General features: G+C 52.3%; 5 protein-coding genes across 5 annotated transcripts; 2 read left to right on the top strand and 3 right to left on the bottom strand.

Annotated features, from left to right (window-relative positions):
• Positions 1-132: 132 nt before the first annotated feature.
• Positions 133-2739, bottom strand: YALI1_F03028g (uncharacterized protein; the record flags this gene model as incomplete). Its single annotated transcript, XM_504882.3, has 1 exon — positions 133-2739. One exon carries the CDS (start codon positions 2737-2739, stop codon positions 133-135), a length of 2607 nt encoding a protein of 868 aa, XP_504882.1.
• A 3095-nt stretch (positions 2740-5834) lies between these two features.
• Positions 5835-6179, bottom strand: YALI1_F02993g (uncharacterized protein; the record flags this gene model as incomplete). The annotated part of the gene is made up of 2 exons (XM_068283222.1): positions 5835-6106; positions 6149-6179. 2 exons carry the CDS (start codon positions 6177-6179, stop codon positions 5835-5837), a joined length of 303 nt encoding a protein of 100 aa, XP_068139323.1.
• A 1025-nt stretch (positions 6180-7204) lies between these two features.
• On the top strand, positions 7205-9685 carry YALI1_F02983g (uncharacterized protein; the record flags this gene model as incomplete). Its single annotated transcript, XM_504881.3, has 1 exon — positions 7205-9685. The coding sequence occupies one exon, from the start codon at positions 7205-7207 to the stop codon at positions 9683-9685; it is 2481 nt and encodes an 826-aa protein (XP_504881.1).
• Positions 9686-10062: 377 nt separating this feature from the next.
• YALI1_F02942g (uncharacterized protein) lies at positions 10063-11298 on the bottom strand (the record flags this gene model as incomplete). The annotated part of the gene is made up of 1 exon (XM_504880.3): positions 10063-11298. The coding sequence occupies one exon, from the start codon at positions 11296-11298 to the stop codon at positions 10063-10065; it is 1236 nt and encodes a 411-aa protein (XP_504880.3).
• Positions 11299-11596: 298 nt separating this feature from the next.
• On the top strand, positions 11597-13903 carry YALI1_F02939g (uncharacterized protein; the record flags this gene model as incomplete). Its single annotated transcript, XM_504879.3, has 1 exon — positions 11597-13903. One exon carries the CDS (start codon positions 11597-11599, stop codon positions 13901-13903), a length of 2307 nt encoding a protein of 768 aa, XP_504879.1.
• Between the last annotated feature and the right edge of the window lie 230 nt (positions 13904-14133).

The raw sequence follows: 14133 nt of genomic DNA, 5'->3' as shown, positions 1-14133 counted from the left end.
CAAGGCACACTATAGCTGAACAGATCACTTCGAAGTGTTACATTACAAACCCACAACTAGTAGATGTTCGTACATTCATTACTTTCTTTCTCTAGACTCTATTATTATGTCTGCCACAATAAATTAAATGCGTTACATGATGACACAATCCTTGTCATCCTTGCCTTCCTTACCCTCCTTACCTTCCTTGCCGTTCTTCTTCTTGCCCTTGTTAGCAGCCTTATCTGCAGGGTTTTCAACACTCTGGCCAGACACTTGACGAGCCTCTCCCTTCTTGAGACGCTCAATGGCTCGCTCATCTCCTCCAGCAGCGGCCTTTCGGTAGTAGACCGACGACTGCAAAATATCTCGGTCAGTACCAATGCCCTGCTCCAAAAAGTATCCGGTAACAAACTGGGCCTTGGCATAGCCAGCATCAGCGGCCTTTTTGGCCCACTCAAAGCCCTCATCCTCATCCTGAGGAAGAATGGGATCGGCACCGACCATGTACCACGCGCACATGGCCAGCATGGAGGCCTCGTCGCCAGCAGTGGCGCCGACTGTGTAGTAGTGGATGGACAGAGCAGGGTCCTGGGGACAGTTAAGGGTGCCATGCTCGTAAGCATGGCCCATGAGAGAGGCGGCCGGAGCAAAGTTGAGATCGGCAGACCGCACGTAGAGCTGCACGGCGTAGTCGTTGTCCTTGATGATGAGGTCCTTGTAGCCCACCTCGTAGATTTTGGCCAGCTCAAAGGGACCTCGAGGGTACAGCTCGCTGGCGTTTTCGGCCGCTCGACTGAGCCACTTGACTCCTTCCAGCTTGGATGCATCAATGTTGGGGATACCCATGAGAGAGTAGAAACAGGCCATGCCCAGACGGAACATGGCTCCAACGTGCTGCTTGGAGGCGGCCGCTCGGTACATTTGCACAGCCTTTCGGGTATCTTTGGAGCATCCCCAGCCTTCCTCTAGACACAGAGCTGCTCGGTATGTGGCCTCGGGGTGGCCATGCTTGGACGCCATCTGGAAGAGGGTGTAAGCGTCCTTGAGATCAGGCTTTCCAAATGCGCCGGAGAAGTAGGCGTCTCCCAGTAGATACTGGGCGTCCGGGTGGCCACGATCAACTAGTCGTCGTAGATGGACAATGGCCTCCTTGAGCAGGTCCTTCTTGAGCTGCTCGGCGGCCTTGTCCTCATCCATCTTCTGTCCAGGTCTTCGGGGCGACTCGTCTCGGCCGGCAGGGGAGGGGAGAGGGCTCGTGTTGGACACGTTGGACAACATGGACGACGTGGGGGAATGCTTGTTTGCTCCTGCCATGAGCGCCGTTTGCAGAAGGTACTGGGCAAACTGGTACTGGACTGCGGGGTCGTTGCTCTTCTTGGCGTTCTTTCGGTAGAGCTCGATGGTTTTGATTCGGGGCATGAGGGTGGCCTGGTTGGCGCCAAGCTGGGTCAGGTAGCTCTGCGAGAGATCGAACATGGACGCCGACGACTGGTGGCCCATGCCTGACAGCGAGGCCGAAGAAGAGCCACCGTTAATGTCTCCCATGGAGGAGATGGAGGACCGAGCCGACATGGGTCTCTCTCGGCGTCGGGGAGGCATGGGAAGGTTGTTTTGTGCGGCCGTAGCCTCAGCTCCGGAGTGCTGGCTCAGGTAGGGGTCGGAGCCTCCAAAAGCCATGTGGGACAGCGGGTGCTGGGAAGACACGGAGCCTGTGGGGGTGTGTCTGGCCGACATGGACTGGGCCATGGTTCGGGGCGACTGGGGCGCCTGGTGTTGTTTTGGCGGGTAGCTAAACTCTGGTTCCATGTGTGGGGTGTTGGAGCGGGAGGGGCCTCGCTGCTGCTGCCGAAGAGAAGAGTAGGACGAGTTGTGGGTTAGTGACCGTGTACTGTTAAAGTTGGAGTTGGAGTTGGTGGGTTTGTGGTGCGAAGGTTGGGAGGGAACCACTAGCTCGGGGTTGGAAGTTGAGGCCTGGATGCCGTTCTGTGGGGCGTATAGGTGGGCGTTTCGGGGCTGGGGGTGGTGTACGGCCCCGGAATCCGAGTCCGAAGAGGTCAGAGAGCCCCCCGAGCCTCCCGGGCCTCCTCCCTGGCCCACAGGGGGTTGAGACACCTGGTCCTCGGGGTAGTCGGGGTGGTTGGGGTCATTGAGGGCGATTTTTCGGCCGTTGGAGTCCACGAGGTACGAGTCGGACATGGTTTTGGCGTCTTTGGTTCTGGCGGGCGACACTTGGGTGATGGAGTTTTTTTGCACTGGAGGTTTCCGCTCAGTCTGACAAGTCTGGTGTTGGTCCCTAAAATTAGTCCCAGTACAAGACAGATCAGAGTCTAAATTTTTGTTAGAGTTGGGACCTTTGTTGTGTAGGTTCAGGTCGAACGAGTCGGGCGCGTCTTCGTAGTCCGAGGCCAGAGTGGACGAAGATGGAGAGTGGTGCTGCTGTTGGAAACGGCCCAGCGGGTAGTGCGGAGGCGTGTGCAAGAAGCGGTCCTTGGGCGACAGCGGAATGGCCTGGATCACGGGGTTGGGGTCTTCGGTGAAGGAGAAGGAATTGGCCAGGGGAGACCGTTCAGCTGGCGAGTGCGAGTATGACTTTGGCGAGAAGGTGCGTGCTGACGAGCTGGAGGGAGAGATGGACGAAGATGGTAGACTGGGGATACTACCCCCTGCACTGTCAGCTTCGATGGCCAGGTCCGGTGACGGGACATGCTGCAGGTGGTTTTCTCTCTTGTTCGTGTGTCGCAGTTTGTCAATGGCCATGTTGAGGGCTCAAATGGAGTAGTGGTGCAGAAGAAGACGTGATCAACAAGAAAAAGGGTCTGATTAATTTCTCTTTATTTTCCACCTCAACTGAACACTCAGCAGGCTTGTGGGATATGGCAGATGTGCACGACCTTGCCGACTCTCGTACCTAAAAAGTCAATCTTGGCTTCCGCAGCAAAAACAGAATTGCTAAGCGGCTAAGGAGGGACAAGTGGGGTGCACCGTTACAGACAATGGCGAGGGTCGCGTAACGAGGTGACTGGTCAGTTGTTTTCGGTTGTTCTCCATCGATTAGTCTGCTCCTAAATGACTTATATATTTCAGCCGTTCCCAAAGGTATGGACGCAGCTCGAAGTTTCCCATGTAGCACTGATGGTCACAGCATATGTGCCAAAAAAGGCACGTTTCCGAAAGCCTAATGGCGCCCATGGATGCCGATCCTGACGTGTGCAGCAAGGTTTATGTATATTTCGGGCGCATTTGCGCACCAATCGGGGTCTCTTCCATGTCAACGACCGTCTATCTCCGTGCCATAATCCTCCTCCAGACTGCACTCCCTCTTTCTTGTCTCCATGGTTTTGCATTTTTGCCTTTGCACATCTGCACAACCGTGTGCTTAAAACGCCTGTGCATTGCAAACCCTGTTGTTTCTAACAAGGGAAATTCAACACCTCTCGGGGTATTAGACTCCACAAGAGGTACATGACATCGCTTTTAGCGGATTCGCTCTGGGATACTGGAGGAAACATCCCATCTATTGTTAGTAACAGATGTGGTACTAAAAGGAGGAGCCAATGGCCGTTATGCCGTTTCTCCTATATATAGCTGACTTTTGCTGCAGCGTCGGATGACCCACTGCATGGGCGTCTATTATTACGCCCAAGCCACTAGTTAGCTGTAGCTGATGATGGTTCCCACGGAGGACACCTCATCCTCAATATTTTTGTCTTGGCACAGGCAATACCACCACAAGCGGCTCATCTAGTCAACCTACAACAATGTGCATCGAAGCGCAAAAACCTTGGTTTGTTGTTCTCTCATTGTTCCTGTGCAGTTATGTTCGGTAAATTTTCAAAATCTAAGCTGGGCCAGAAATGACAGACGCCGATATAGGGGTTATGCGACACCAGTATGACGAAATAGGGGGCACAGGGTTGACTTGGAGCCCACACCTACAGTAACCAATTAGTCACGCTACTAATAGCAACGGTAGCGTATTCCAGGAGAGGGAGCCCCCCAAAGTTGCTCCCACATGCCAGCTGCTCTGGCACGGCCTAGGAACTACTATTCCGATCCGAAAAGGGCAAAAAAGGGTCCTCACGGCTGTAGCTCCTTCCACATTCCATCTCGAATCGAAGCCATTTAGACTGGCAACCCCGAGGTTTGGTTGCCAACTCAAAAACGCCGTTCATTCCACTGCTCCATTGCTGGAGCCTGGTTTGATTACACTATTGCCCAAAGTAATTTTTTTAATTTTTTTTTGACCCTTAAATCACGTGGCTTCCAAAGACGATCTACGATACAAGGGATAGCGGAAAACCGCCCGGCATGTTCGGTACAGGACAGGACAGGGTGCGGCCGATCCTTGCTCCAGCAACTTGAAATAGACCAAATATGTAAATATGTAAATCCCCCATAGCAACGTGAAGGATATGAATTTGCGCAGCAGAGAGGTCTAACGGTGGCCCATATAACAGTGCCTTCTGCAAGAAGCGGTACGGCGAGTACCACCGGTACAATATGCGTGCCCTCGTTACCGTGACAACAGACCTCTGGTACAGGGGTCCCATGCGAGTTCCCCTGGAAACGCGCTGGAGACATGTGGCTTGTGGGTTGGACTATTTGGCGCTATTGTAGAGTATGAGTAGCCATAACATTCACTTATAGCCTGTCGCGGTCTGTCATGTTGAGCACGAAAAAAATAAACTCAAGAGTACAAGAGGGGGGAGGTTGGAAAAAGAAAACAGACTTGGTTGAATGGTTACGAGGGTGCTGTGTGTAACTTTGGAAAAAAAAAACAGAACTCCCAAGAATTCACAACGGCAAACTCAAAAAGTTACATTTCACACTTGCAGACTTCCACACTTGAGTCTGGCTTCAGAACACTCACAAGCCATCGCAACCCTGACCCTCTCAAGACACGACGACATGGGGCTGTCCAACTTTGCCAACATTATTCTTGTGAGTATGGGCGCATCCGCTTGCTGACTAAACTCTTTCTAACTCAGACCTGCTCTCTGGGCTTCTTCACGGCCGTCACCTGCTATCTGCTGTTCAAATGGGCCCTCCAGCCCATTCTGATTCAGCGAGGCTGGATTAGAATGAACACCTTCCAGGTTGGAGACGATGAGGCGTCATTTCCCGTGCCCAACGAGTCCCGAAATGACGACAATTGAGTGACTACATCTCCGACATGACACCAAACGACCGTTGTGAGGTAGGAATTTGCCACCCAGATCGATTAGGGTGGAGCTGACTAACGCAACCTATGACTTCCCCAACCGCTCACCCCTTTTCAATCAACTGGAAGCAGATAATTTATTTATTTTAACGACAATAACGACAACATAAACGAGTATTATTTCGAGGCGGTGGTGACCACTTGTTGGTCTGTGCAGCCCAGTCTGTCTGTCTATCTCCCAGCTTTACCCTACCGTGGGCTCTTATTTGATGCGCTCACCTACCCGGTGCACAGCCCAAGAGGTTGCACTATCTCGAACCTTAACCGGTAGGTCTGGGCGAAGACGACGCCCTGTCTCTCTTTTGCTGGGGAACCCGCACTCCTCAAAGACCGCGAAATGCCCCCCTATCTTTGGCGAGCCCGTAATGTTAATGTAATTTCTAATCGACTGTGAGGTTTCCACGAGAGTTGGGTCGCGTTGTGACGAATGAGGCGAAATTACTTTTTTTGGCTGAAACCGCAAAAACCACAGGCCTTTTTTTCCGGCCCTAATTGAGTTGCATGAACATGAACAACCAGGCTATACGTACGTACTGCAGATACTGGCACCCATACTTGTACGGAGGGACATGAAGAGTCCTATTACAAGGTGTACAAGTACTTGTACATCTGGTACCACCTCATCACGGTCTCACATCGGGGTCTCGTAGACGCCCAACCCCTCTCCGCTACCCCCCAAAGCCCCTTCCTCCAACTGTTGGGAGGTCTCAGACTTGCTTATACTCGCACGAGTATATGTTGGCAGCTCGCCGAGCAGGGATAGCCGCAAATTGGGGGAGAGATATGCCAAGAAGCCGAGAAATGAGCGAGGGTGGAGATGAGCGTTAAATGAGCAGAACCAAGGTGGCGCACGGGTCGGCTCCGATCGGAGTCCACGAACGTTGTTCGATCGTATGACCCTCTCTTTGAGTTGCCTTAGCCACGTTGTGCATTACTGTGTGCTACGATAGAGGATAGGGGCATTGCTAAGACGCATTCAAGAGACACACTGTTTTATGGTGTCGTCATAGTAGCGGCTATATCGAGTGTCAGACAGAACTTTGTCAACAGACGGAAGATTTGCAGCGTATGTACTGGTACATGACGTTCGCAGTAGAGATATCAATGGAAGTATTCGTACTTGAAAGTGCCAGTGAACTTGTAACATGTAGCATGTACTACAAGTAGCATCCGATTAGCCCTTGTGCACTCCTCTAGCTACTCTAGTTCACTGCGCATCCTACCATGCTCAAGTTGTGTGGAGAAGGCAGGGCTGAACTTGGTGACATCACGAGACTGTTGATACCAGGCGTGTAGCGGTTACAACTACAGCTATAGCGGATACTGGTAGCTATAACAGCAACACTAGGCCGTGGACTCTAACGCGCTACACTTGCTATCAATAAAATTGCAGTGTGACGTGGCTCACAATACGACTGACGCAGTCTAGCTGGACTTGCTAGAGGTGCTGGTGATGGGGATGGTCGAGGGTCTTTTTCCTTCTCGACTTTTCTTGGCGTGAAAAGTTGAGCTTGGTATATCAGATAACGAGATCGGGTGTCAACATGGATGGCCAAACCTCTGTACAAATGGCCCGGCTCCCTCGAGACACCTTGTCAAGTCTTCAGACATGAACCACGTCCACTCTCACTCCCATCTGACCATTTTTCCGCACCTATAATGTTTGGTGGACAAGTCCAAATTTTATGCCCCCGCATGCTCCTCTACCTTTGGCTGCAGCCATTTCCGAGCTTGTTGAACGTTGGGTTTTATCTGCCAGCTTAGCATACGGCACTGTTGGAAAAGCTCCGTAACGTAAACTGTTGATAAAGCGGAAAGCGGCAAACGACCGAGATACGAGTACGAGCACTCCGATACACACGTCTCCACGACCCATCCAGTGCAGCAACGGCGGCAATTACATACCCACAGGCTCATCTCCATATCAACTCGTCAACATCTCCATCTCCAACCGCCATCGTCAACGTCCAATAACATCTTCAACGACTACCCACCATCTCCATGTCCCTCAACGGCTCAAGGAACGACCACGCCAATGGTGGTGGCGTCATGATGCAACGACATCTGGCTCCTCCAGCCACTCAGACCCCACAACACAACCCATACCAGTTCTCCACAACCCCGACCCATAGTGTGTCGCAGGTGAACTCGTCCAACAACTTGCCGACTACCCCCAAGGATCTGCCTCCCTCCTCGGCACCCGCCACATCAGCCTTGACGGCTCCATCCAACCGGTTCTTCGGCATGGAAAACTTTGGCAACACATGCTACTGCAACTCGGTGCTGCAGTGTCTCTACTACACAAAGCCGTTCCGAGATCAGGTACTGGCCTTCGCCAAGGACGACTCGCGGCCCAAAAAACGCAGCGTACCCGGAAAGACGCCGCATCCATTCACTGTCAACCCCGAGTCGGCTATCTTGTCGACTTCAACTCCTCAAGCAGCCAACCCTGCTCCTCCAGACTCGGCAGGAGCAGCCACCTCCGGACTCAGCAGTCTGTCTTTGGGCCTCAAATCGCAGGAGTCTGTCAATTCCAGCGGAAACCCGCCCAGTAGCAGCGGTAATGGAAAGCTGTCCAGGCGACTGACTATGTTTGGCAAGAAAAACAAGGACAAGGACGCGGATCAGTCGACAAACGGGGGCCCGCCCGGATCTGCAGGAGGACCCCCCAGCTCTGCGGGAGGCTCGGGCTTTGTTGGAGGCATCTCTGCATCCCCTGCTTCCAACAACAACAATCAGGCAAGCTCGGCTCCTCCAGCTCCAGGCTACATTGGTGAGAACGCTCCGCCACTGAACATTCTACAGAGCAAGCCCAACTACCCCGGTCTGGAGGGAATCCCCCTGGGCCACCGACTGCCCAACGCAAATGTGCCTGTAGTGGGCTACACCGAAGACCCGTTTGCCACGCCGGAAAATAAGAAAAGAGCGGCGCTGATCACGGGCCCCATCATCAACCTGGACCACTCGTTTGCCCAGGACTACAGCATGAAGGAGTCCCTGTTCACCGCGCTCAAGGACATTTTCGAATGCATGAGCGAAAACTCGTCACGAATTGGTATCATGTCTCCCAGCAACCTCATCACCGTGCTCAAGCGCGAAAACGAGCTCTTCAGATCCTCAATGCATCAGGATGCACATGAGTTTCTCAACTTTTTGCTCAACGAGGTCATTGAGAGCGTGGACGGCTCGTCGGCATCCCGAGACGATTCCAAGTGGATCCACGAGCTGTTTGAGGGCTCTCTGACATCGGAAACAAAGTGTCTTACTTGTGAGTCGGTCTCGCGTCGACATGAGTCATTTCTGGACCTGTCGATCGATCTGGAACGAAACTCTTCGGTCACAGCCTGTCTTCGTCAGTTCTCTGCCTCAGAAATGCTCTGTGAACGAAACAAGTTCCACTGCGACACGTGCTGTGGACTGCAGGAGGCCGAGAAGCGAATGAAGATCCAGCGGCTACCCAAGGTCCTGGCCCTGCATCTCAAGCGGTTCAAGTTCACCGAGGACATGCAGCGAAACACCAAGCTGTTCCACCGTGTGGTCTACCCCAAGTACCTGCGAATGTTCGAGACCACCTTCGATTGTCCCGACCCCGACAAGCTTTACGAACTGTACGCGGTGGTCGTGCATATTGGAGGAGGCCCCTACCATGGTCATTACGTCAGTGTGGTCAAGACAGAGCATGCTGGCTGGCTGCTGTTTGACGATGAAATGGTCGAGGCCGTGGACCCCCACTATGTGTTCAACTTCTTTGGAGACAACCGAGGTCTGGCCTCGGCCTACGTTCTCTTCTACCAGGAGACTACTGTGGACCAGATGGAGTCGGATAACCTGTCCAATGACGTGTTCAACGTCACCACTAACGCCAATGGCGAGCTGATCGAGCACGTTTCGTCCACCGAGAGTGTTCCCCTTCCCTCATCGTCGCTGCCCAACGTCCGAGAAGATGACGAAGACGGTCCTCTGCCTACAATCACCACAGGCTTCAACTCTTCTACTGCTCTGAGTAGTGGCATCCAGAGTGGCGTCTCCAGCGCGGCCGGCAGCTCCTCTAACCTCCCCTCCAGTGTGGGAACCAACTTTCCGGCTGCCTCTTTGCCTTCCCTACAAGAGTCATTTGCCACATCTCCACATCAACAGCAGCATCAGCCCCAGCAGCAGTTTGGTTTCCCCCAGCAGCCATCTGTTGGATTCCCCCAGCCCTCTCCTGCTCCGTCTCAGAGCTCTTCGGTGGTGGGCAATTCGATGATGTCGTCGTCGATTCCTGGAAGCACGTCCATCCACTCTGATCTGTCGTCGTCCCACCACTCCACGGCCAACACCTCAATGAGTGTACCTGCTCCCCCTCCTTCTGCAGGGACCGACAGCGCGCCTCCTTCCAGTAGTGGCAACAAGTTCTGGCAGCGACGAGACCGGTCTGTGTCCAACACGTCCACCGAGTCGGCCGGCAAGAAGAGCCGGTTCTCCTTTGGACGAAAGAGATAACAACATCTACTTAAAATGCATTTAGAAATAGTAATGGTTATGTATATGTAGTAGAGGGTACTTGTTGTACCTGTCGTCGGCGACGGCTATCAGGTAGATGTGAAGCCGAGTACACAAGTATTTGCAAGCAGTATCCATTGGTCTATAGAACAATAAGGAGTTGAATCATCTGATTAGCCCATGGGCTATCTTTTATGTAGACCAGCAACAAGTACGACCAGATAACAAATCTATGATAATTATGTGTACCCCACCTATAGATCCCACAAAAAAGAGGTCAGCTGGACTACTGTACTATTCCAAGAACGTGAAAAATGAAGTGAAATCGAACGAATAAATATATTTGCGGCAGAGATGTTCTCGCAACGCATACACTGTTAAACACCTTCCTGCTCTTGGTCTTTTTCTGTCTCTTTCCCAGTATGCTCCTTCTCCTCAGGCCTATCAAAAACAAGCCAGTATCCGACATCTAACGTCTTGGACTTGCAATGAATATATACAGCCAATCTTTTAGCTTCGGGCTGCTCCAATTCAATCTCCAAATCATCCCATGATGGTTTGACGCCCTTGTGTGTGTCGTTCATCACTAGTTTGGTCTTGAAAATGCTATCCTTCATGGTTTCCACGGGGAAGGAACAGGCGAAGGCAGTATCATCGGCTGTCAGGAGGTCCACAGAGGGATTCAAGGTCGTTGAAGGGGTAAGAACTGTAGCTCCAGATGGGAATAAGTCTTTGAGATGGGGCGAGTCTTCAGAGTCGAGATTAGCTGTGGAAACACTGAAGACGACCTCTTCTCTGAGAACATTGCGAGCTCGGAATTTAACTCCCTGGGCATTAAACGATAGCAGCTTCACCTCGGGGATGTAGTGGATCGCCAGCTCGGAGGCCTTCAGCGAAATAGACGACGGTTTCTTGCTGGGCACAATCAGCGGCTTTTCACACTTGTAGCACAACCGACTTTTCTTGCCTCTCAGAGAAGGCAGTATCGGGGGTTTGAGCTCTGTCCGTTCGCTCTGCCTCTTATTCACATCAATCACAATCTTTCCTGTGTTTTTCAAGCTCTTTGAAAGATCAGAGCCTCTGGAAGAACCCACAGACAGAGCTTCCATGGCTTTAGAGGCGTCCTTGTCTTCTGGCTCAAACAAATGCCGTATGTACTTCCGAGTGGCTCCTGCGAGAGCATTGTCCCCCAGGGTGTTTTGTTGCTGCAGAATCTGGGCAGCCAGAGCCTTGTCGGACACGTACTGGTCGGTAGTGTACTCGCACCAGGTGCACTTGAGAGTGTAATTGGATGCTTCTTTGGAGGTCTTCATCACATCCAAAGCACTCTTGCATTCGGGGCATTGCAGACAATTGCGCGTGCACACGCGCTGAGTCGACGATTTGGGCACCTCCACTAGACACATGGGACAGTAGATACACTCGACAATGTCAGTAGTCATGTCTGGTGACTGCAGCAGTTGACAGGTCTTGCAAAAGTAGAGCTTTTCGCGCTCAAACAGCGTCCATTTCTGGGCCAGAGAATGCGGCACGCTAATGTCCGAGACCGTTGTGCTTCCGCTTTCTGCCACTATTGATTCATTACAACAGTGGATCATTGGTGGTGTGTGCATGCATGGCGATGTATGGTGAACTTGGAGAGATACTATATGCTGGCATATAAAAGAAGGAGTTTACAGAACAACACACAATATACCCTACAACGGTATATCGAGAAGAGAAAAGAGAATTGAAACATTAGCAGGAAACCTCCCTGTTCTATGGCATAGTTTTTTCTTCCCTTCATCATCTTGTTTTTTGTTTTTTTTATCAAAATACTACGATTACCACTTCCCTCTCTCCTCCCACCAACTCAATCACGTGACGCCACGCATTATCTAACCTCGCAGCCCAAGACAGAACTCCAGATCAATGCTGTTTCCACATCTTGCGACGATACTAACGGTGGCGTCAGGTGTTCTGGCGTCCAAGCTGAAGGAGTGGCCCAAGGTCGAGAGTCCCATCAAAGGTCCTCTGAACTCGCTGTTCACCTCTCAATGCGCCTCCGACATCAACAACCAACTACAAGCCATGTGGGACACCCTGAGCTCGAAACACAAAAATTATCTCACAGACGACAACAAGGATCCCGTTTCGGTGCGATTGTCACCCAAGGAATACCAGCAGCTGTTGGAACAGCTTCGAGAGTGCTCCTCCGACGATCCACAGGCGCTCTTGTTGCTGGCTGAACTGCTGACGTTTGGACACTACTCCGTTCGCCCACAATACGCAGCCGGCTTTGCGGCCTACAAGCAGTATGCCGAGCTCACGGGTGACCCCGCAGCGCAGTTCTTTGTGGGTTTGCTATACAGCACTGGTTTGTTTGGACAATGGCCCAGAGATCAGGCACGGGCTACATTATACTACTCGTTCGCAGCCAAGGGAGGCGATGTCCGGGCGCAGATGGCAATGAGCAACCGAATCAACAACGGTATTGGAATGCCTCAGGACTGTGATGCTGCTCTCAAGTACCTGCGACTGGCTGCTAACCAGACACTCAACTACTTTCTGGACGGACCTCCTGGAGGCAAGCATCTGGGCCCCTCATCGTGGCATCTGGCAGACTCCAACTACGGGCTCTACGGAAATCTGGGCAAGGAAACGTCCATGTACGACGAGTATGCTGAGGACTCGTCGGAGGAGATTCTAGAATACGCTGAGCACATGCTGGAGGGCAAGGTGGCCGAGTACAAGTGGTCACTCAGTGAGTTCTTCTATCGGGGCTCCCAGAACGTCGAGCCGGACCTCACTAAGTCCGCTCGACTCGCCCACGAGTGTGCTGGGCTATTTTTCACAGATCTTGACGCCAAGGAGGTGGCCCCGGCTCGAGAATCACAATGGTATTCGGTGCGATGTGCCACGCGGCTCGGGCAGATGTACATGCGGGGCGAGGGAGTGGAGCAAGACTACAAGCTCGCACACAAGTGGTTCCACAAGGCATGGCAGGCATCTGGAGGTCAGATTGGAACAGCTGGAAATGGACTCGGATACATTTACAGGCACGGGTTGGGGGTCAAGCAGAACACAGAGAAGGCCATCCGGTACTTCCACAAGGCCGCTGAGCTGCAAAGCTTGCCTGCCCATTACAATCTGGGAGAAATCCAGCTAGAACGGGGAGATCACAAGGCAGCTCTGCGGTACTTTTCCGAGGCTGCCACTGTAAATCTGCCAGCAATGTATGAGACTGGCGAGTACTATTTCCGAGTTCGTGAGGACCCTGCTATTGCTGAGGCTGTTGCTACAGTGGGTACTTACTCTGACGAACTGACTTGCTCAAAGACATACAAGCACTTCAAGCTGTTCAACGAGCGAATCTGCGGTAATAAGTTCCCTCGGCGCTGGGCACTTCAGCAATGGAACCTAGGCACCTTCCATAATGCATTTGTTGGCTTTGTCATCGAGGCTGAACAAGGCTCTGAGAATGGTCAGTTCAACGCTGCCTACGTGGTCGACGAGTGTCTCAACTATGACGACAACGGAGTTATTTCCGAGAGTGACAAGCTCAGCGCTTTGGCCTACTGGACTCGGTCTTCCATCCAGTCCAATTTTGAGTCGACTCTACGAATGGGTGACTACTACCTTTATGGTATTGGAACCAAGCCTGATGCTGAGAAGGCTCATGAGTGCTACACCGGTGCTGCTGAGCGGGGCAACCTCGGTTTGGCTCGTTGGAACCTGGGATGGATGCATGAGCACGGAATTGGTGTGTCTCAGGATTATCATCTGGCCAAGCGGCACTACGACTCGGCCCTGGTGGCTAATCCTGACGCCTATCTGGCCGTCTATCTATCTCTGGCAAAGCTGCGATTCAAGATCATTGCTAGTGCCATCGGCGGCTTCCTGGGCTATAAGAAGAAGACTGACACGCAGGTGAGCATCATTGGAGGCCCCAGCAACAATGCCAAGTCCAACTTTGCGCGGTTCCGCAACATGGTCATTCGGTTCAACCGAATCGGCGTTCTTGATCTGGCTCTCCTTGGTTCCTTCATTCTTGTGGTCTACCTGCTTTCCAATCGCCAGGCTGTCAACCCCGAGATTGCCAATTTGCCTGATGTGGACGAGGCACCTCGAGATACTGCGGTAAACGCTCCACGAGAGGAGCCTGCCGAGCCCCAGCCTCTGCATCGACCCCTAGGTCCTCATCTTGGAGACCCTGAAGACGGAGCTTTCCCCAGTTAGAGACTGTCTGACACGCCTCTTCCTCTACACCTGCGTGGTGTATGCATAAAGCCGATAACCCTTGAACCTAATCTGGATACGAGTGTTTACGTCCACGGTATTTCAGTAATGGGTAGCGCACGCCGGCGCTTTATGAGTGTTTATATAGCAAATTGTCATGATTTGGAAACCACTATTGTGGCGGAGACTTTTCTGTGTCATCCACATGTCTCCTCATGTCACAGCATTCC

The sequence above is a fragment of the Yarrowia lipolytica genome, chromosome 1F (genome assembly GCF_001761485.1).
Source record: "Yarrowia lipolytica chromosome 1F, complete sequence".
Taxonomy (NCBI): domain Eukaryota; kingdom Fungi; phylum Ascomycota; class Dipodascomycetes; order Dipodascales; genus Yarrowia; species Yarrowia lipolytica.
This window is presented reverse-complemented; position numbering and strand designations above follow the sequence as displayed.